A 20,005-nucleotide genomic window follows, 5' to 3' on the forward strand; every position below is an offset into this window, starting at 1 on the left:
TACGTAGATTCACCATGGCTTATCCGAGAGATCCGAACACTTTGAGCAACTACCATATTTGGCGCTCCACTCATATCACCGCCAATTTCGGTATTTGGTTCGAGCATAAGAAATTGGTCGGAAATGTCGTGCACAAATTCACCTCTCTCACTGATGCTCAGTCTCGGGAGATCATTCTAGATACTCGTTTTCTAGATATTGCCACTGTGAAAGTGGATGGCCAGCATGTCAAGTGGGAATTGCTCCCCACGCTGGAACCCTTCGGGACCCCACTGAAGATCACTTTGGACCAAGGTGTCCAGCAGAATGAAACTGTCGAAGTCAATGTAGGTACTCCGTAGTGCTTGTCACTTCACTCTCATATCATCATTGTCATCATTGTCATCCCTTAATAGGTATTCTCGTCCAATCCATTAATCCATCAGTAGATCGAGTTGGAAACCACCGAGAAATGTACCGCTCTCCAATGGTTGACTCCGGCCCAAACTTCCAACAAGAAGCACCCGTATATGTGTATGTGATCATCAATGAATAAAATGTCGAACTATTTTGTCTGACCCTCATGTGCTAGTCTCGCAATGCCAGGCTATTCACGCCCGGTCTATTTTCCCTTGCCAGGATACCCCGGATGTCAAGAGCACCGTGGACTTTAGCATCACCTCACCTCTCCCTGTCATGACCAGTGGTCTGCCAACTGGATCGGAGGAGGTCAAGGACTCGCTGTTTGGTCCTGGCTCTAAGGTGTACCGATTCAACCAGTCGGTCCCAATTCCCAGCTACCTGTTCGCAATTGCCAGCGGGTAAGTCGTGCTTCATTCTCTTTTTACCTTGATTGAATCGTTGCTCATTGTGTGCCTTCAGAGATGTCTCCCAAGCCCCCATCGGTCCCCGTAGTGTTGTGGCTACCAGTCCAGACAAGCTGGATGAATGCAAGTGGGAGCTGGAAAACGATACCGAGAACTTTATCACCACCATTGAGGTATGTTGAGTATAAGGAGGCATGTGAACCGGTGATACTGATCTTTCATGTAGAAAATCGTCTACCCCTATGCCTGGGGTCAGTACAATGTGCTGATTCTGCCCCCGAGCTTCCCGTACGGTGGCATGGAGAACCCGATCTTCACCTTTGCAACCCCCAGTATCATCTCTAAGGATCGCGAGAATATCGATGTCATTGCTCACGAGCTGGCTCACAGCTGGAGTGGAAACCTGGTGACCAACTGCTCTTGGGAACACTTCTGGCTGAACGAAGGCTGGACTGTGTATCTGGAGCGACGAGTAAGTTTAGTCCAACGATTGAGACAAGATCAATACTAACATATTGATAGATTCTGGCCGCAATGTATGTATCAAACAATCATCGCCGTTAAGATAAATAGTGAGGTGCTTTGAATAACACTAACCCGATTAATATGACAGTCACGGTGAATCCTACCGCCATTTCTCCGCCATTATCGGCTGGAAGTCTTTGACCGATTCCGTGGAACACTTCGGTGAGGACCACGATTTCACCAAGTTGATCACCAACCTGGAGGGGAAGGATCCCGACGATGCTTTCTCCAGCGTCCCTTACGAGAAGGGATTCAACTTTTTATTCCACCTTGAGAACCTTGTGGGCAAGCCCAAGTTCGACAAGTTCATTCCTCACGTATGTTCTGCACTCACCACTTTTATTCTGTCTTTTTAACCTTTTACTTTCAGTACTTCACCGTCTTCAAGGGCAAGTCCCTTGACTCGTTTGAGTTCAAGGCTACTATCCTGAGCTTCTTCGAGTCCGATGCCGAGGCATCTAAGCTTCTGAACGAGTTGGACTGGAACAAGTGGTTCTATGCCCCCGGTCTGCCTCCTAAGCCCCAGTTCGACACATCTCTCGTCGATGTAGTGTACGAGCTTGCGAAGAAATGGGAGACCCTCCCCGACTCCTCCTTTAAGCCCCAGAAAAGCGATCTGGAAGGCTTGACCGCCAACCAAGTTGTCGTGTTCCTTGAGCAGATCCTCCGATGGGACCAGCCTCTGCGCCCAGAACTGTCCAAGTTGATGGGTGATGTTTATGGACTTGCGAAGAGCGAGAATATCGAGGTATCCAACTTGTATCTTCAGGTCGGTATGAAGGCTGGTGATGAGAGTGTCATTGAACACACTACTGAACTGCTGGGCCGAATTGGAAGAATGAAATTCGTGCGACCCTTGTAAGTTCCCCCCGCTCTATGCAGACTCCTGACTGCAACTTGAAGCGATGAGACATTAACCCGATGACTAGGTACCGCAATCTTCAGAAGGTAAACCGCCCAGTTGCTCTGGCCACCTTTGAAAAGTATAAGGAATTTTACCACCCTATCTGTCGGGCTATGGTTGAAAAGGATCTGTTTGGCAAGAAGGAGAACTAGATATCATATACCGCACACTTAATTGACTGTGCAAAAAGCAAGTCTCACTATATTAAATATATGGAATGTCAAAATTCTTTCAATTATAGAGCTGGGCTAGATGGATAGTGTACATGATCGATCAACCTCGTAAAGCGGCAAAGCCAGAAGTAATAAAACAAGACTGAAGAAAAAGAGAGAGGAACTGTGTACCCGAGTATTTTATGTTCAGCAAAGCCGGTCCTCTACCGATCAACTCCAGCCATTCTCTTGTCCACAGGGGAAAGACCAAAAACCCCTGACGCCGCGGAGCTGCCCTTGCTCAAGGCCATCACAATATCAGCCTCCTGCATTTTCGACAACTCCGACAAGACGCGGCGCATGTAAGCCACCACCCAAGCAACCTTAGTCCAATCAATGTCCTTTCCATCAGGACCCGTGGAGTCAGCCTTCCACAGATTTCTCCAAACAGCAGCGCCCAGCACTGCGTCCCCCTTTACTAAACCCTCATCGTATGCGGCGATGATACCACGCCATTGGATGAAGAGATCCTTAAGATATTTGTTGCGGATAGACCGACTAGCGATATCGTGCAACACATCCATACGGTGTTCAGCATTGTGGGAGAAATGATCGATCAGGTGGCGGGAGTAAGTCTGAACGCTGTCGCGAGTAGGAAGAGCACGAAGTCGAACAGTCAAGAGATACATGTGCAGGAAGGTAATTTGCGACCAGGTAGAGAAGGTAGGTTGGAGACCGAGCTCTGTTGAGGTTGGTAAGTCAGTAAACGTAAATCGCTACGGATTCACTTCCATCTCCAAGATTGAGTACGAACCTTTATACCACCAGCTATCACTTGTACCTAGGTGTTCCCCAGATTTGGTAAGAGGGACTTCTACACCCTTCTGAGTAGCCTGAGGAATTTTATAGTCCGCTTGGTTTGAACAAGCTTCAAAAAGTCTCTGGGTCATTCCGTATGCAACATAGGTTTCGGCGGCGGCGCCCGGTCCAGTTGACACACTCCGAGTAAGACCATTGGAACGGGAGATGATGAGGCGGGAGTTCAATCCACTGTCCAGTGATTTGAGGGATGCCCCTGACGCAGCATTGTGGCTTGCGGTTCCTGATGTCGCTAACGAAAGAGATGCGCGTTGAACAAAAGGTCGCTAAATCGAGTCAGTACCCCCTTGAAGCTGGACAAAAACCTTTGAGAACTTACTCGAAGGCAGGAGACCTGCAATCCACGCAGTTCACGCGTGCAGAGAGTGGTCAATCGTGTAGTCGACATTTCTTAGATGAATGAATTATTGAAACTCGTCGGCAGTCTTTTTTGGGATCAGCAGTGTTTGCATGGTTTGTCTCGGATAGACCAATCATCACGCGTGTATTCCGTGAATAGTTCTCACATGTAGATGCAGCATCCCAAGGACTAGTAATTGATCTGACCGAAAATGCTGATTGAAAAATATGTGCGAGGTAGAGTAAAGATTCTATTTGAGTATCTCTTATGTACTCATTGGACGAATTTGCATCTTGATTTTGAGATAAGAATTAGCTTCGCTAACGAGTATTTCTTTTAGGTTTCAGCTAGGTAATCTGTTATTGACTGATAGCTCCATTAATATCTAAAATAATGGCCATTAAGTATACCAGTATAAGATATGACAATGTACTGAATGTTTTATTCTATCAGAGGGTATATTGGTTATTGATTTTACTGGAATTTTCATCTTCACTTGGGAACGCAGGTTCTCATTTCACATCTTGACGAAAGGACCGTTGTTACACTCGACGACGACTCGGTAAGGTAGGCCCAGCTCAGGTCATTTGCTGTCATATATGACCACGGGGTTCAAACAGACCTTAGGCATTCAAGACAATCCGTTCAGAATGCTTTTCTACCACAGGCAGAACCTCAGAGAGTCGATTGGCATCTCGCATCAAGGCGGGGATATCATCGCGGGTACTTGCTAGAATCTGTTCATGGTGAGAAATAGCACAATTTCCATGTATAGTAATGGAGATGGCACATACCTGTCTTACTTTCTCATACTCACTCTCCTTTGACTGATACTCGCGGATCACCTCGCGAGTCTCAAAGTCAACATAGACCCTCGTATCGCGGAGTCGGATCAGAACGTTATCCAATCGCATGAAGAATCGTGTCAGAAGAAGGAGTCTTCCCGGCATAACTCGAATCTTGCATGAGAGCATGGCAATTCCGTTGTCTGCCAGCTCGTCCTCGTAGAGAACCACCTCGTCAAAGAAAAGAATGGGATCGGGCCGCATGAGGAGCTCAATGGGAATTGGTTTATCTGTGTTCTCGAATGGTTTGGCACTAGGGCTTAGAGTACCCTTGTAATCTGTGCTGTAGGACCAGTCGAATGGTTTCACTACTTCTTTGATGCCTTCGTGTGTTTTTTCTCTATTTGTTCCCTGTCAGCTTCAGGGAAAAAAGTAATAAACTAGGTGAGTGCTCCCCAAGTAAAACTGTACCTGCTGCTTTGCCATTCCTTTGAATATGCCACCTGTAGCATTGATTGCCCGGTCTTGTCCACTTTATCCAGAGCATCGAATGCATTGAAATTGATTCCCCACTCACTCTTCTCATGCTCAATCATCACGTAATTGTCACCAAAAATCATCTCCGGCGGGGTGATGCCCAACTTCTTGGTCATTTCCTCGATCGGATCGGCTTTTAGGATGGGTAGCTTCTGAGTTGAGATGCGAAAGCCGTGGATGGAGATATCCTGGGGACGTTTTGTAGGATAAGTTGCCGCATGCCCTGAGGGCTGCGTTGGGAGGTGTGTCGCATTCATAAATATTCTCTTTTCTTAAGCTTGCAGCTCAAATCATGTCGTCATGGAGGTAGCAAGCGTTATCATTCTTTTGCGATAGCGATATGGAGTTTAGCCCCGCGAGCGGAGAAAGAGGCGGGCCGATGTCGTTGCTGGGGAAACAACATTAAACAACGGGAACCAAACACCCGTTCTTCTGTTTCTCCTCTCATCTCCAGATCGACCTCTCCTCACATCTTCAGATCGATCCACGCCCAATGTTTTTTTGATCGACCTGAATTGGTGTCGGATTTATTTCCAACTCTCCCTTCTCCACTCACATACCTAGTTTTTTGTTTCCCGTCCGACTGTTACAATGGCGACCAGGACATTGGAAGCTCGCTTTGAGCACCTGTCCGTCAAGGAGGATAAGGATAGCAGCGGCGAGCGCACTGAGCGCACTTATGGAAAGGCAAAGGTATTCATATCTCAAATTTGAATGAGAGAAATGCAGTATGCTCATTTAATTGGCGTCAAAGGGATCTATCTCGACAGCTGCCGCCTTGTCCGGCCTCGGCTCCTCGCAGAGCAATTCCAACCGAGCACAGCTGCTGAAGCTGGCGCTCCAAAATACCAATGACAACAAGGCCAACATGCATGTCACACAGTCCCCAGGCAAAGGCTCGGGGGCTGTTGTGACTCGCAACACCGACGAAAACGGGGACCAGCGCAAGTCAACTTCTCTGTACGATCAACCCTCAGTGCCACGAGAACTCCACCTTGGAATGTTCGAAATCGGAAAGCCTCTTGGTAAAGGAAAGTTTGGCCGTGTGTACCTCGCCAAGGAGCGATCCTCGGGCTTCGTGTGCGCTCTGAAGGTGCTTCACAAGTCAGAACTTCAACAGGGCGGTGTCCAGAAGCAAGTACGACGTGAAATCGAGATTCAGAGTAATCTTCGCCACCCCAACGTCCTGAGGTTATACGGTCACTTCCACGACAGCAAGCGAATCTTCTTGATCTTGGAGTTCGCCGGTCGGGGTGAGCTTTATAAGCACCTTCGGAAAGAGCACCGATTCCCTGAATGGAAGGCGTCGATGGTAAGTTACTGTTCACCTAAACTACTCGAAGATTATCCTAATTGGAATATAGTACATCGCTCAAATGGCAGCAGCTTTGAAATATCTCCACAAGAAGCATGTCATGCATCGTGATATTAAGCCGGAGAACATTCTGGTTGGAATCCACGGAGAGATCAAGATCAGTGACTTTGGTTGGAGTGTGCATGCGCCCAACAACCGACGACAGACAATGTGCGGTACTCTTGACTACCTGCCCCCAGAGATGCTGAAGCCCGGCTCTGGAGACAACACTTACAGCGAGAAGGTCGATCTTTGGAGTCTGGGTGTTTTGACTTACGAGTTCCTGGTTGGCGAGGCACCTTTCGAGGATACACCTGTTATGACTCAAAGACGAATTACCAGGGCTGATATGTCCATTCCTTCCTTTGTCAGTCCGGAGGCAAAGGATCTTATCAAGAGGGTATGTTCAATTTCTACTAAAATGACCGACCGAATACTAACAAATTAATTATAGCTGCTGGTTCTTGACCCTGAGAAGCGTATTCCTCTCGACGAGATCCAACGTCATCCTTGGATTGTCAAGCACTGCGTCAAAGATGGAAAGCGGAGCTCTGGATCCAAGGAGGGCAAGGCTTGATGTCCGTTTATGCATTAAAGCATGACTAGATGGTAGTCTTCGTTCCCATTTTTATGACCTTTATTCGTTCTTTAGGCGAGGAGTTTGGTTGCATCATTGGTCGGCGTTTATCTTTCGCAGGAGTATAGCCAGGCGAGGCATTTGCGATATTGAAACATGTTCTTTAATATTGATTTTCAGTGCCAATGAGATATGGTACATTTCAAAAAAGAGATTCTCTATGATACAAAAGATGATTGGTATAAATCGGACGCCGTAGACTAGGAGGGAAATAATTGGGAGGTTCGTTCATCGGTAAATCTCATCAAAGGGCCTTGTGTCTCGGAAACAGCTACCCCAGACTTCATTGACTACCTGTGTCGCATGAGCTTCGTCTCGGCAGGTAGGTCGAGCACGGACAGAGAGAATTGCTCTTCTCCGGACACACTCCTGGTGCTGTTCCGTGAACTTCCATTGGCCTCGTCGGAAGAACTCTCGCGACCACCGACATTCACCGCTAAGGGAGCTGGCTCGAATCTAGAAAAGTGTTAATGACGGAGAAGGTGACATACTCAGGCTGATCGACCTACCTCAGAGCATGCAGCGTGTCGCAAATTGTCTGTCCAGTTCACCTTGAATCGAAGATGGTCAAAGGCGTGAACCATCTCATGGGCCAATGTATCCTCCAGGTGACCTTGATCCTTCATCTCGTTGGCGCACAAGAGAATTCCAAATTCAGGATCGAATCCACCTGCTTTTCGGTTCGTGCAACGGCGACAGTAGATATTGTGGTTATGGAGATCACCTCCTAATTGTTTGATATTATCACTGAGGTAGCGGATGACGGGACCTAGCAGATATCTGTTAGCATTGTTCTTATCTCTATAAATCATAGACATAATGCTTCCTCACTGTATTGTAGCAGAAAATCACGCTGATCTTCACATCGTTTGCAATCCTCGACCTCATTGCGGTCGTCTCGCGCAACCCGGAATTGTTCAATTCCCTCGGAGGTCATTTTACCCGTCAAAATACGATAGATATTGCGGAACTGTGTCCATGTATCATCACCAGGCACATAGCCTGTATCAGGCTCGCCATTTGATGGAGCATTCGTACCAGATGACTGAGAATCCGACATGATCATCGCCGACACCATATCAAGAGTCACCGCGGAGCGAGACGAAGACTCTCCGCAGGGCGGAGGGGTACGGCAGAAACCGGCGAGTCCTCCGATGCGAAACAGTTCTTCACAAACTTAGTTCCTCATCCTTCACTTCAATCTAGAAGAAAAAAGGGATTGAGCTTATTGTGTTGTGTGGCGCAAGGCTGTTACTTCGACCCCAATTGACGAATTTGTGCAACAATGGCGGCCTCAAGCCTTACAATCGTGATTAAACTCGGTGCGGGGATATATACCTTGAAAATGACTCGATTCCGGGACCGGACTGACAATTTTGTTTATTGGAATAGGAACAAGTTCTATTGTTGACGAGAAAACACATGAGCCTATTCTATCCATTTTAACACTTATTGTTGAAACAGTAGCAAGGCTCCGCAAAGATGGTCATCGAGTTGTTCTAGTCTCATCTGGCGCGGTGGGGGTTGGTCTGCGACGAATGGATGTTGATCAACGGCCGGACTATCTACCTCGGATACAGGTAGGTAGAACAATAAATATGATGCAGAAAAATATTCAATATTAACTTATTCTTCTAGGCACTTGCAGCTGTTGGTCAATGTCGACTGATGAGTCTATGGGATAACCTCTTCTCCCATCTACGAGTTCCTGTGGCTCAAATTTTGTTGACGAGAAATGACATTGCCGATGTGAGTTTAAAGACGTCATTTGATACTATCTATACTAATCTGAATGCAAGAATACTCAATATGTTAACGCCCAAAATACCTTTGAGCAACTGTTTGATATGGGTGTGGTGCCTATAGTTAACGAAAATGATACCCTAGCTGTTTCTGTAAGGACTGTCCCTACACCATCAATTATAATGATTTATCCCTAACAAAGTGCCACTCAGGAAATCAAATTCGGTGACAACGATACCCTCTCAGCCATCACTGCAGCTACAGTCAAGGCCGATTACTTATTCTTGATGACCGATGTCGACTGCCTCTACACAGCCAACCCACGCCGCGACCCCAATGCTCAACCTATTGAAGTCGTTTCTGATATTTCAACAATAGAAGCTGACGTTTCATCTGCTGGTTCAGCATTGGGTACTGGAGGTATGAGCACCAAGATCGTGGCTGCAAAGCTGGGAACCAGTGCTGGTGTGACGACCATCATCACCAAAAGCTCTAAGCCCGGCAACGTCCACGAGATTGTCAAGTACCTGCAGGAAATTCAAGACCTCTCCGATCCCAACGATCCTTCTATCGCCGAGCTCCCAAAACCTCCTCTCCACACTCGCTTCCTTCCCTCTGATACCCCTATCCAATCGCGAACTTTCTGGTTACTCCACGGACTCACACCGCATGGTACCCTATACATCGACCAAGGAGCATATGAAGCACTCCTGGGAAAAAAAGCAAGTCTCTTGCCAGCCGGAGTCATTGGAGTTGAGGGTCATTTCGGACAACAAGAGGCAGTTCGCCTTGTAGTTGTGGATCGTCCTTCTCCAGAGTCTCTGAACGGCGAATTCCTCCACCACTCCCAAGAACCGAAGGAAGTGGGTCGTGCGATTGTGAACTACGGAAGCATCGAGATTGAACATATTAAGGGTCACCGAAGCACACATATCGAGGCGGTACTGGGTTACTGTGACAGTGACTATGTCGCACTGCGTCATAATATCTCATTCCACCCCGATGACTGGAACAGTGGCCCAGGTGCTCCAGAAATACCGTCATTGCCGGCCTCTCCACGAAAGTCATGATTAGACAAGACCGCACAAAGAGCCTACCTAGACTCATAGATCAGCATAGACTTGGTTAACATTTTACACCTGGTCTATTACTTCGGGTTTCATTTGGAGGCACAAAAGGACGAAAAAAAATCTCATTATGATGAATAGCATATGATACCAGCCAGAAACCTTGACTTGAGTCAAGGAAAAAAGTTTATATCACTGAATGACGAATGCACATGCTTCCACGCTTTTTCGGGAAATTTGAAATTGAACAACACCGATGGTAGAGTTTACTCCTTTTGATATAGCCAATCCTGCATTCTCTTATCCAGTGTTGGCATTGGAGCCGGGGCAGCCTAGTAATGTTAGTACTAACACAGGATATCAATATTTGTTGTAAACGCACCGTGTTCTCAATACTATTAGCTGTCCATGTTGCATAGGCCGTGTCTGTATATACGACTGTCGGAGCCGGAAGGTAGGTTGTGGCGATGGAGAAAGGAAATGGAGGATATTGAGGTGTAGGCGACCTGTCTGCAATGGTGGTACCTGCTCTCTTAGGCATAGGCGCATACTTCGTAGGTCCCAGTTGTTCTCCGTAAGGAATCGTATGAGGATCCACTTCAACCACACGCTTCTTCAATTCATGGTGATTCGGTTCGTTATCCATAGTAGGCGTTGGGAGTTCGAGAAAAGACTTTGACGCATTCAAGCTTGGGGTTGCTTCAGCGGCAGCCACGAGCTGGCTCTTAACTAACTCCCAGGGTATGGGGATAGGCTTCATTGAATTGATAGCGCTTGACACCTTGGAGGGAAATGAGCCCTTCATGTTGGTTAAGGTAAAGTGAGAGGTGAAGCCAGAGAGAGAGTTGTGGGAATCTGAAGGTGTGATTTTGAGGAAGCTAGATATGTCAGCCTGGATTCACCACGAAGTTTTATAGTAAAGAAAGCAGGTATAGTGCATACTATGCGTTCTCATCGTTTCCTCCAATACTTTGGTCAACTCGAAATGATACCCAATAGCCAGATGTATAGGCCATTTCCTCAACCACAGGTGCCAAAATGTCCTATAATGTTCCCCAGAGTTAGTGCTACCAAGACTGAGAAAGACCAACAGGATGCTTGGTCAACTCACGTATTCTCCCGTGGTTTCATCTCCAGCACATAACCAAAAGGTATAACGTGTCGAAGCCGAGCCCTCAAAAGCCCACACCAGACTCACGACATCTCGACTGTCAAAAGTAAGACCACTGATAGTCTGAGCAACAGTAACAGCAAATAATGTCGATATAGCAGGCCAAAGTGCACAAAGCCTCATATTGAATCTTATGGAGGTGGTCAAAGATTCAAAGCAGCCAAAGGGGGAGAAAACAGACGAGGGCACCAAATTGGAATTCTAGCGTCTCTATCCATCCCCTTTTCATAGTTTCCCCCCTTTGGTCCATGGTATGCGCGAGTCTCATTCCTCCAACCCTTGACACGTAAATGATGTACAGAACCCGATAAGCACGATAAGTGAATTGATAAACCGATAAGATAAGAGTAGATGGTCCGTGCTATCGACACCTATATGTTCATTTCTCCTGGAATCTCCCGATCTTCCGTCCATCAGCCCACCATGTCGAGTCAGGCAAACTGGAAGTCCGTGACGGGCATCGCCACGTTACTTTTCGATGGAAATCTAGTCGCAATTGCTATTGCAGTGCTATTTACATTCGGTGTACCGATTCTTCTCCATATTCTCTTTTTCAGGGCTGCGGCATCGCCGCCATCTAGCAACTTCTTGTTGCTAGGCCCGAGCGGATCAGGAAAAACGGCATTTACAACCTTGGTCAGCACCACCGAAACATAATTTGTCTAGTATATGACAAGATTTCAGCTACTAACATCTCTACAGCTCGAGGCAAAGTCCTCCCCCGCATCAAAGAAGACACAACTCACCCACACCTCGCAAACCTCCACCTTAGTCTCTGTCAGCTTGCCACCAAGTGTCCCTACTGGATCCAACCGCTACCGCTCCGTCAACGATCCCTCCTTAAAAGAGGCAACCCGGGATCCTATTCGGTACTTCGTCAAAGATACACCGGGCCATGGCAAGTTGCGCACATCACAAGGAATCGGGGAGTTACAAGCTATGGCAACCTCGAAAGAAAACAAGACCAAGATCCGTGGCGTGATCTTTATGGTTGATACTGCCGCACTGGTAGATGAGGGTAATCTGCGGGACACTGCAACCTATCTGCACGATGTGCTGCTGGTTCTACAGAAGCGCGAGCTGAACAAGACATCCACTAAGCGGTCCAGCGAGATCCCTGTTCTTGTCGCTGCGAACAAGCAGGATCTTTTCACAGCTCTTCCTCCGGGCTCTGTGCGGGAGAAGCTTGAAGCTGAGATTGATCGGATTCGCAAGTCCAAGACTAAGGGCTTGATGGATGCTTCCGCAGACGCTGGATTGGATGCCGAGGAGGATATCCTGGGTAATGATGACGCGCAGGGTGTTTTCAACTTCAAGGCTCTTGAAGATGAAACTGGCGTTAAGGTTGAAGTGGTGGGTGGTGCTGTCAAGGGTGATGCAGAGGAGGAATTTGGGTCGGGAGTCCTTCGCTGGGAAGAGTGGATTGGCATGTGTCTATAAATGATTTGCTGCTTTATACAACATATTCTGAAGTCAAAAGCCGTTTTCAAACGTTCTTGATATTGATACGTTAGCGGTCTAGCATTGCTCTGGCATATGAATGAATTCAAATTAATTATACTGTATTTATCTCGTCACGGTGCTTATGCGGATATGTGGATAGTATTATTACTTGAGTAAGTCGCAGGTAGAGTGAGCTGCGAGATCACGAAGACTAATAGTGTGTCAGATGAGAAGAAAAAGAGATAGATAAATATTGATTCAACTGGTGACCAACGCAGTGTATAATCTATGTCTAAGGTAGACTAACTAGAACATGAAAAGTTGAGCATTTCAAGTTGAACTGATACAGTTGCAGGCCAAGGTTGAAAGGCAGTTGAACACCCGGTGATGCATGAAACGAAACCTCCAATATCAACCTCCGTCTTCGCATAAACAACGCCAATTAGACCAAAAAAAGGAAATCAAACAAGACATCAAGGAAATACTAAACTCCAGGCTCGACGTGACAAGCCTCTAGGAATAATGCGTGGGGATCGTGATTGATTCATCGTCTAAGCACCGTTGGCCTTGCCATGGTGCAGCATCCAGGTGAGCAAATCCACCTTAGTGACCACAGCCAGAGGCTTCATGGCACCATGCTCATCCTTCTCAGTGACAACAGCGGCACTGTTCCACTCAAAGAAGCGGTTCAAAACGCTGAGAGGAGTATCCATGGTGATCTCGGTGAATTGGCGACGTCTGGGCTGGGCTCGTAGGGTACTTGCGCCGTCGCGGGGGTCGGTCACAACCTCGGAAATCTTGGAGAAATCAAACATCACCTCGGAGACAGGGGTCTTTCCAGAAACGCGGCCATGGGTAAGTCGGCTCAGGACGTTACCCAAAGTGAGAAGACCCACGAGTTTGCGGCCTGAAGAGGCGAGAACGGGGAGCTGATCGAAGCCCTTCTCGCGCATGATCTCAATGGCGGCTTCACAGGAGAAGGTCGAGGGCACGGTGGTGATTGGCTTCAAGCGAAGAGCACTGACCTTCGCACCAGCCAAGGGGTCAGATGGAACTGGTGTTTGTTCCGTGGTGGTGTCGACAGGAAGGGCTGGGAGAAGGTTGTTGGCCGCGAGCCAGTCATCGTCAGCAAACTTTGTCAAGTAGCTTCGGATGCTGTCTGGGAGGACAACGACAACGACATCGTCCTTGGAGAATTTCTTCTCCTCATTGGCTTTCACCAAAGCTGCAATGGCACTTCCACTGCTACCACCGACCAAGAGACCTTCCTCAGCAATCAAACGACGAGAGTACTGGAATGACTCCTTGTCCTCAGTCTTGTACCAACGATCGACAATCTTTTGGTCCAGTACATCGGGAATGAAGTCATAACCAATACCCTCCACCTTGTAGGGCTCGTTAACCCGAGAATCGTTCAGCGAAGTAGGCAAGGCCAGGATAGAGCCGAAAGGATCAGCAGCGACAACCTCAATGTTAGGGTTGTGCTTCTTGAGACCGCGAGCAATACCTGTGATAGTACCACCGGTTCCTGCACCAGCCACAATAGCGTTGATCTGACCCTTAGTCTGAGTCCAAATCTCCTGTGCAGTGCCAAGCTCATGGGCCAATGGGTTGTTCACGTTCACGTATTGGTCCAAGATGTGAGCATTTGGCAACTCCTTCTCCAGGCGTCTAGCCACTCCAATATGGGACTCGGGGGAGTCGAAGGCAGCCTCGTTGGGGGTTCGGATAATAGTAGCATTCAATGCTCGCAAGACAGAGACCTTCTCCGCGGACATCTTCTCGGGGAGAGTAATGATAGTTTTATAACCTTGAGCTATTGTTAGTATGGAATTGAGTCTTCTCGGCTTGCCCGGTGTAGCTTACCCTTGACAGCGCCAACCAGAGCCAGACCAATACCACTAGAGCAGGGTTAGTCGCGTAAGTACTGAACATTAGACAACCTTGGAAGTCTCTTTGCGTGACACTTACGTGTTACCGCTGGTAGGCTCAATCAGGGTATCACCTGGCTTGATACGACCCTCACGCTCGGCCTCTTCAATCATACGCAAGGCAATGCGGTCCTTGACAGAGCCACCCGCATTGAAGTACTCCAGCTTAGCATAGACGGTGGCATCGATGCCTAGACTGCGGGGCAGGCGATTTAATCGGACGAGGGGGGTATTGCCAATGTGTTGGGTGATAGTATCTAGCGCCACAGGCGGGATAGCAGGATGCGTGGAGACAGACATTGTTCACAAATTTCCCTTAAAATAAGTAGGTGACAGAGGAGTAAGAAGAACTTGAAAGGGATATGAGGTCAGACCATGTATGTGTGTACTTTGTACTTTTTTTTTTCTTTTATCTTATCAAAGAACTCTATTTTTTTTTGCGCAATCGGTGAATCCAGACCGATACTCCGTAATTACGGAGAACGGAGTAACTGTGGAACTGACCGAGTTTAACCGGACACGATTTTGTATATTAATTCTGTATCAAATATTAAATTATTTTAATTAGAAGAGCTTGAGATGCTTAGATATAATCAAAAAAATGATCTTGATATTACTAGGGTTAAGCCAGACTCAACTACTTGAAAGTCTAAATGAAAAGTCTATAATAACCAGTTGACGAATTGAAACCAACTTGAGGTATACTACAGTAGTACTCCGTATGGTGTATAATGTAAGGATATATATGCAGGGAGTATTAAGTCAGGAATGCGAATAATATTTACCTAGGTAGTAACATAAGATAGAGACTTGAATGAACTTAATTATACATAGTACTAGGTAGTAGCATTGTGCTTCAAGTTTCAATGTTCGCAATTGCTGCTGATAATTGCGGCAACTGGAATCCCTCGGCGAAACCCTGTTTTTCTAGGCACCAACACCCTTGTAATTAAGGCACCAAGACATCCATGGATCGATTGATAAACTCATGCCTCCACATATGTACTCCGTCGGCGTGCACAAACAGCCCACAGTCAAGTTCCACCAGTTCCACCAGTTCCACCAGTGCCACCATCACTTCCACAATTGGATTTGTCTTGTTCAAGTTATTTCCGCTAAATACGAGCCGTCGGCGTTATATACGAATGCCATTGAAGCATAATATTGCAGCCCAATTCCTTCAAGTTACTGGAATATTGGCACTTGAATTGACTAATCTGGACTCTGTAGGATTTGACTGGACCTCATCAACCGACTAGAAGTATACTCTGTATACTCGAGTGCTTTTACTTATTACAACCTCAAAATGTTCTCCAGACTCTGTTCTCTCTTTGGATTTCCCATGTCGGCCATTTGATCTCAATTCTGGTGGAGAGCTCTTGGCACAAGGATGATCACTCCACCTAAGCAGAGCTTTTTCCTTTCAGCTGGCTCCGCTTGTCTTGCAGTACTGCAGCCAAGGCCGTGGCAGTGCAGTGTCATTGGTATTCCCCACCAAGGTGATATCGCAAAACCCAGATACTTCGAGCTGACGGTTCGCGACGAGGCTGTCCCGGGTATGTCTGGGGCCAAATAGGGATGGCTGGGAGTGATTACTATGGAGTATCCGCTTGGCATTTCCCGCCCGAATTCACGGTACAGATCACTCGCGAACAAATTGATGGAGACAATGGAGATCGCTCGAATGCGATCGTGGCTGCCAAGGCTCCACCGAAGCCGTGTCTTCCTTCATCTTGGATTACTCCTCCAGATGATTGGTTAAATTGATATCTGCCAACGCAGCTCGGTGGAGGTGGTTTTGTTTCCCGCCTCTCTATACAAGACCCGCTGTGTTTGCTTTTTTTCTCTTTTCCCCTTGTAGTCTGTAGAACGTGACACCCTTTTTTCTGGGGCTTTTTTTTTCTTACACTAAAAACCCCCTCACCTCACCGTTTTCTTCTTAGGGATTCCTCAACTCTTCTTCTACCACCACTGGGTTGTCGCAAACCCCGACACCACGGACAAAATGTGCTCCATCACTCCCGCCATAGAAGAGCCGCGGATGCACGGATGTCGGGATGAAGTCAACCAGGAGAAAGGCACTCAACATACTTCGATCTTGCCGACCCTGGAAAAAAACCACCCCAGTCGATATGTCCTGGGATTATTTCGAGTAGACAGTGCTGGTGAAAGCGGCCGTACTGGAATCCACCCAACTCATTTCTTTCGCGTGGTATTCAAAAGTGTCTGTACGGCTTCCATGATGGTCAATGTCTTGTGGCCCTTCGTTCCAGCCGCTATTGTTATGCATTTTGCTCGACCAGACCTTCACGTATGGGTTTTTTCCCTGAATTATATCGCCATGGTTCCTTCCGCCAATGTCCTCGGATTTGCTGGTGGAGAGTTAGCCAAAAAGTTGCCCAAAACGCTCGGAGTTCTACTAGAGACTGGATTAAGTTGCTCGGTTGAACTGGTACTGTTCATGGTATTGCTGCATAACGACAAATCGGGCGAGGGAAACCTTATCCCAGTCATTCAAGCTGCCATTCTCGGCTCCATCATGGCAAACTTGCTGCTCTGTCTGGGTACCTGCTTCTTCGTCGGTGGTCTTAGACGGAACGAGCAAGTCTTCCACGAGGCTGTCAGTGAGGTTGGAACCGGTTTGTTACTGGTCGCTGGATTTGGATTATTGATTCCTAGCGCCTTCTACTCGGCATTGAAATCAGCCACCAATACAGAATTCACCCTCGCTACGCTGGAAGACTATACTATGCAGATTAGTCGCGCCACAGCTGTTGTACTCCTCATCGCATTCTTTATGTAAGTTCTGAGTCTGATCATAGTCAATGAATATTCATCCATGGGGCGTGTACTGACAAAGGTTGGCAGATTTTTGATTTTCAACTTGCACAGCCATAACTCAATCTTCGACGACATCCTGGAACTGGACGAGGCGCAAGATGTGGACCGACACAAGGAGTTGCAACGAGCGAAGCTCACCTTCGCAGAATGCATGGTGGCCATCGCAATCGCCCTGACCTGTGTCAGCATGTCAGCAGTATTCCTGGTTCAAGAAATTGAACACATCGTGGCCCTAGGAGTTTCGGATAACTTCCTGGGTCTGATACTCGTTCCGCTGGTCGAAAAAGCCGCCGAACATTTGACAGCCGTAGATGAGGCTTGGGACAATCAAATCAACTTTGCGCTCTTTCACTGCATGGCTCCTTCTATCCAGACAGCCCTTTTCAATGCGCCATTGGCAGTCCTTGTCGGATGGGGATTGGGCAAAGATATGAGTCTCAACTTTGAAATTTTCATGGTTGTTCTCCTGGTGCTGTCGATTCTGGTGGTTGGTAATTTCCTGAGAGATGGGAAGTCAAATTACCTGGAAGGGGCCTTGTGTGTGCTGATCTATGTGATTATTGCGGTCACCACATGGTATTATCCCAAAGTTGATGTGGCATCGACCAATCAATCCTAATCATGATTTGGACTGGACATCTCCAGGGCTTGTATATCACTTTATGCCAATCATCTTCAGCGATCATATTGAGCGTTTTGTCTTAAAATTATGACCTACTTCGTTCGGTTTCATGACATGGCCTGTTATATAATAAAAAATGAATAATTTTACTAGAAAATGGATATTAGAATCAACTCCGACCGACCACTTTGAACATTCTAATGCTATATTCCGATCGATGTGCTTATACTTGCTCGATCGGGAAAACTGTATACACCCACGTGATCGAATACGCAACCATCGATCTTTCGGATCAGTCACAGCAAGATATTCTAGATATCAGGGGTCCAATTACCATAATTTCAGAGCGGCATACTCTATTCCATCAATTGCACACTACCTGAACCCAACCATTTTCACCGCAATCCATCTTTAGAACCGAGCCGCCCGAGCTCCTGCACTCCGCCTCACATTCCAAGCGCCGGCCCCGCAAGGCACGCCGGCACAGATGGATTCGAGCGGTATTACCGAAGAGATTCTCACGATACTTAAGGAACGAGACATTCCTATCAAACGGGATGCGATTGAGTCAGCTTTAAGCGATCCTAAAACAGCTCGCAAGAATGCGGAGTGGCTATCGAAGCATCTGCGGTCAGAGACTCTGCTCTCCAAGGAGGAGCTTTCATTGTGCGCCAAGAGAATCAATACATTCACAGAAGGATGCAGAACTAACAGGAACTAGGTATGCAAAGCTAGAAACCTCCGGCGCCCTCCAGCCCCTCCTCCGTGACCTTGCCCTCAGCGCGACCCGACCCTTCCTAGAAGAAGACATTCGAAGCACGATCGATTCTCTCGAGGCATCGACAGCTGCTATTCAGAAACAGTCACAGGTGCTGTCGTTACAATGTGAAATGATCAAGAAGCAGTTACGTTCCCAGAGGAGCTTGGACGAGGATAAAACTCGGGATATTGCACGACTGCGAAAGAAGCACGAAGCTGGGAAACAAAACGTGACAGTTTTGGTAAAACCCATCCCAAAGATTTGGTAATAGGATTTTGCTAAGCAAGCGAATTAATTAGGGTAACGAAATTTTCGACGAGCTCGAGATTTCCATCAAAAGTGAGACCGACAAGGCAGGGGCAGAGAATAAGCGAATTCTCTCAGCCCTGTCCACCCGCCTAAAGCAAGACGATAAAACCCTCGCATTATTGGAAAGTGTATTGTCCGAGACAGAATCCAAAGGGGATGACGCGTCCACCGTAAAGCGTGCGGCACATCTCAGCCAACTGCTTGCGGACTATAGTGCGGACGAGATCCATCATCGCCTCGATCGACTCTACCTCGAGGCTATACAAGCGAGCGCAAACGCAAGCCGCGACGGAACAGCAGGAGACGAGACGATTGGCGTACTCGAGGAAGAGCTGGAATCTCTGTACCCAGAAATCGAAGTTCTGGCCCAAATATCGACCAAGCATCAGTTTCACGATCCTATCCTTCGCGAGATTCACAACGAGCGCAGCCATCTTCGGGCATCATCGCAGCAAAAACTGGAACATGTGTGTTATCCCTTAATATCCCGACGAGATATAATATAACACTAACAAATTTGGAATGAAACAGACTCTGGACGTCTTAATAGACATGACTCTGTCCAAGCAATCATTAACAACGCAGCTGGCAGATTGGGAGTCAGCCTGCGAGGTTCTGGTGAACATCACAACACTATACCAGACAGAAACCGCCAATCGCCTTGTAGCTCAACCCTCCAGAAGAGAATCACTGAGACGATGGTCTGTACAATCTGGAATGATCCTCGGGGCTACACGTACCCCTGCTTCGCGGCCTGAGCTACCCTCTCTAGAAAATCTCTTGCGTCGGATTGGTGTATCACTAGATTCCATACTCCATCCACGGATAGAAGAGGGCGGTGCACAAGGGCTTTACGAGAAGCGAATGCAAATGCTGGAAACGGTCCGACGGCTCGGCACGAGTACGGAATCCCCCATAAGGGAGCACTTTAATCACTCTGATCAGGCAGCACAGCTGCTCGAGTCCTCATTACACGGGAACTCCCGATACGAAACGTCTTTGCGAAATGCCGGTCAAGAGGAGGCCCTGTTAGGCCTAGAGGCTGAAATTGCCTCACTTCAGAAAGGAGTAGAGGGACTGGATTTGAACGTGCTCCACCAGCGAGACAAAGCACAAGCTAGATTCATCGAGCGATGGGGTTAATATGACAATCTATTGTAATTAATGTGGCCCAACTTTGTGTCGTATGTGTGTCATAA

The 20,005-nt window shown here is 47.4% G+C and overlaps 12 protein-coding genes across 12 annotated transcripts; 7 read left to right on the forward strand and 5 right to left on the reverse strand.

The window, feature by feature from the left end:
* Positions 1 to 14: 14 nt before the first annotated feature.
* N7483_004709 (bifunctional aminopeptidase/epoxide hydrolase) lies at positions 15 to 2,387 on the forward strand (the record flags this gene model as incomplete). Its single annotated transcript, XM_057088146.1, has 9 exons — positions 15 to 326; positions 429 to 513; positions 572 to 800; positions 862 to 979; positions 1,033 to 1,278; positions 1,329 to 1,342; positions 1,420 to 1,648; positions 1,702 to 2,189; positions 2,261 to 2,387. 9 exons carry the CDS (start codon positions 15 to 17, stop codon positions 2,385 to 2,387), a joined length of 1,848 nt encoding a protein of 615 aa, XP_056947975.1.
* Positions 2,388 to 2,611: 224 nt separating this feature from the next.
* Positions 2,612 to 3,654, reverse strand: N7483_004710 (uncharacterized protein; the record flags this gene model as incomplete). The annotated part of the gene is made up of 3 exons (XM_057088147.1): positions 2,612 to 3,127; positions 3,176 to 3,532; positions 3,586 to 3,654. 3 exons carry the CDS (start codon positions 3,652 to 3,654, stop codon positions 2,612 to 2,614), a joined length of 942 nt encoding a protein of 313 aa, XP_056947976.1.
* A 575-nt stretch (positions 3,655 to 4,229) lies between these two features.
* N7483_004711 (TIP41 family protein) lies at positions 4,230 to 5,185 on the reverse strand (the record flags this gene model as incomplete). The annotated part of the gene is made up of 3 exons (XM_057088148.1): positions 4,230 to 4,343; positions 4,401 to 4,791; positions 4,863 to 5,185. 3 exons carry the CDS (start codon positions 5,183 to 5,185, stop codon positions 4,230 to 4,232), a joined length of 828 nt encoding a protein of 275 aa, XP_056947977.1.
* A 334-nt stretch (positions 5,186 to 5,519) lies between these two features.
* On the forward strand, positions 5,520 to 6,859 carry N7483_004712 (aurora family serine/threonine-protein kinase; the record flags this gene model as incomplete). The annotated part of the gene is made up of 4 exons (XM_057088149.1): positions 5,520 to 5,621; positions 5,683 to 6,240; positions 6,293 to 6,682; positions 6,737 to 6,859. The coding sequence occupies 4 exons, from the start codon at positions 5,520 to 5,522 to the stop codon at positions 6,857 to 6,859; spliced, it is 1,173 nt and encodes a 390-aa protein (XP_056947978.1).
* Positions 6,860 to 7,147: 288 nt separating this feature from the next.
* N7483_004713 (mitochondrial inner membrane protease ATP23) lies at positions 7,148 to 7,997 on the reverse strand (the record flags this gene model as incomplete). Its single annotated transcript, XM_057088150.1, has 3 exons — positions 7,148 to 7,375; positions 7,429 to 7,688; positions 7,751 to 7,997. 3 exons carry the CDS (start codon positions 7,995 to 7,997, stop codon positions 7,148 to 7,150), a joined length of 735 nt encoding a protein of 244 aa, XP_056947979.1.
* A 207-nt stretch (positions 7,998 to 8,204) lies between these two features.
* N7483_004714 (glutamate 5-kinase) lies at positions 8,205 to 9,732 on the forward strand (the record flags this gene model as incomplete). Its single annotated transcript, XM_057088151.1, has 5 exons — positions 8,205 to 8,241; positions 8,312 to 8,499; positions 8,558 to 8,668; positions 8,719 to 8,814; positions 8,875 to 9,732. The coding sequence occupies 5 exons, from the start codon at positions 8,205 to 8,207 to the stop codon at positions 9,730 to 9,732; spliced, it is 1,290 nt and encodes a 429-aa protein (XP_056947980.1).
* Positions 9,733 to 9,995: 263 nt separating this feature from the next.
* N7483_004715 (putative beta-1,6-glucan biosynthesis protein (Knh1)) lies at positions 9,996 to 11,023 on the reverse strand (the record flags this gene model as incomplete). The annotated part of the gene is made up of 4 exons (XM_057088152.1): positions 9,996 to 10,061; positions 10,112 to 10,607; positions 10,672 to 10,772; positions 10,841 to 11,023. The coding sequence occupies 4 exons, from the start codon at positions 11,021 to 11,023 to the stop codon at positions 9,996 to 9,998; spliced, it is 846 nt and encodes a 281-aa protein (XP_056947981.1).
* Positions 11,024 to 11,323: 300 nt separating this feature from the next.
* On the forward strand, positions 11,324 to 12,340 carry N7483_004716 (signal recognition particle receptor subunit beta; the record flags this gene model as incomplete). Its single annotated transcript, XM_057088153.1, has 2 exons — positions 11,324 to 11,536; positions 11,603 to 12,340. 2 exons carry the CDS (start codon positions 11,324 to 11,326, stop codon positions 12,338 to 12,340), a joined length of 951 nt encoding a protein of 316 aa, XP_056947982.1.
* Positions 12,341 to 12,894: 554 nt separating this feature from the next.
* On the reverse strand, positions 12,895 to 14,574 carry N7483_004717 (cystathionine beta-synthase CYS4; the record flags this gene model as incomplete). The annotated part of the gene is made up of 3 exons (XM_057088154.1): positions 12,895 to 14,153; positions 14,210 to 14,244; positions 14,315 to 14,574. The coding sequence occupies 3 exons, from the start codon at positions 14,572 to 14,574 to the stop codon at positions 12,895 to 12,897; spliced, it is 1,554 nt and encodes a 517-aa protein (XP_056947983.1).
* Positions 14,575 to 15,664: 1,090 nt separating this feature from the next.
* N7483_004718 (uncharacterized protein) lies at positions 15,665 to 16,041 on the forward strand (the record flags this gene model as incomplete). The annotated part of the gene is made up of 2 exons (XM_057088155.1): positions 15,665 to 15,830; positions 15,851 to 16,041. The coding sequence occupies 2 exons, from the start codon at positions 15,665 to 15,667 to the stop codon at positions 16,039 to 16,041; spliced, it is 357 nt and encodes a 118-aa protein (XP_056947984.1).
* A 238-nt stretch (positions 16,042 to 16,279) lies between these two features.
* On the forward strand, positions 16,280 to 17,734 carry N7483_004719 (hydrogen/calcium exchanger domain-containing protein; the record flags this gene model as incomplete). The annotated part of the gene is made up of 2 exons (XM_057088156.1): positions 16,280 to 17,073; positions 17,143 to 17,734. 2 exons carry the CDS (start codon positions 16,280 to 16,282, stop codon positions 17,732 to 17,734), a joined length of 1,386 nt encoding a protein of 461 aa, XP_056947985.1.
* A 490-nt stretch (positions 17,735 to 18,224) lies between these two features.
* N7483_004720 (uncharacterized protein) lies at positions 18,225 to 19,949 on the forward strand (the record flags this gene model as incomplete). Its single annotated transcript, XM_057088157.1, has 4 exons — positions 18,225 to 18,403; positions 18,459 to 18,738; positions 18,797 to 19,273; positions 19,338 to 19,949. The coding sequence occupies 4 exons, from the start codon at positions 18,225 to 18,227 to the stop codon at positions 19,947 to 19,949; spliced, it is 1,548 nt and encodes a 515-aa protein (XP_056947986.1).
* Between the last annotated feature and the right edge of the window lie 56 nt (positions 19,950 to 20,005).

This window comes from Penicillium malachiteum (genome assembly GCF_028827825.1).
Source record: "Penicillium malachiteum strain IBT 17515 chromosome Unknown utg000002l:1.0-8849297.0:1.0-8852440.0, whole genome shotgun sequence".
Taxonomy (NCBI): Eukaryota; Fungi; Ascomycota; class Eurotiomycetes; order Eurotiales; family Aspergillaceae; genus Penicillium; species Penicillium malachiteum.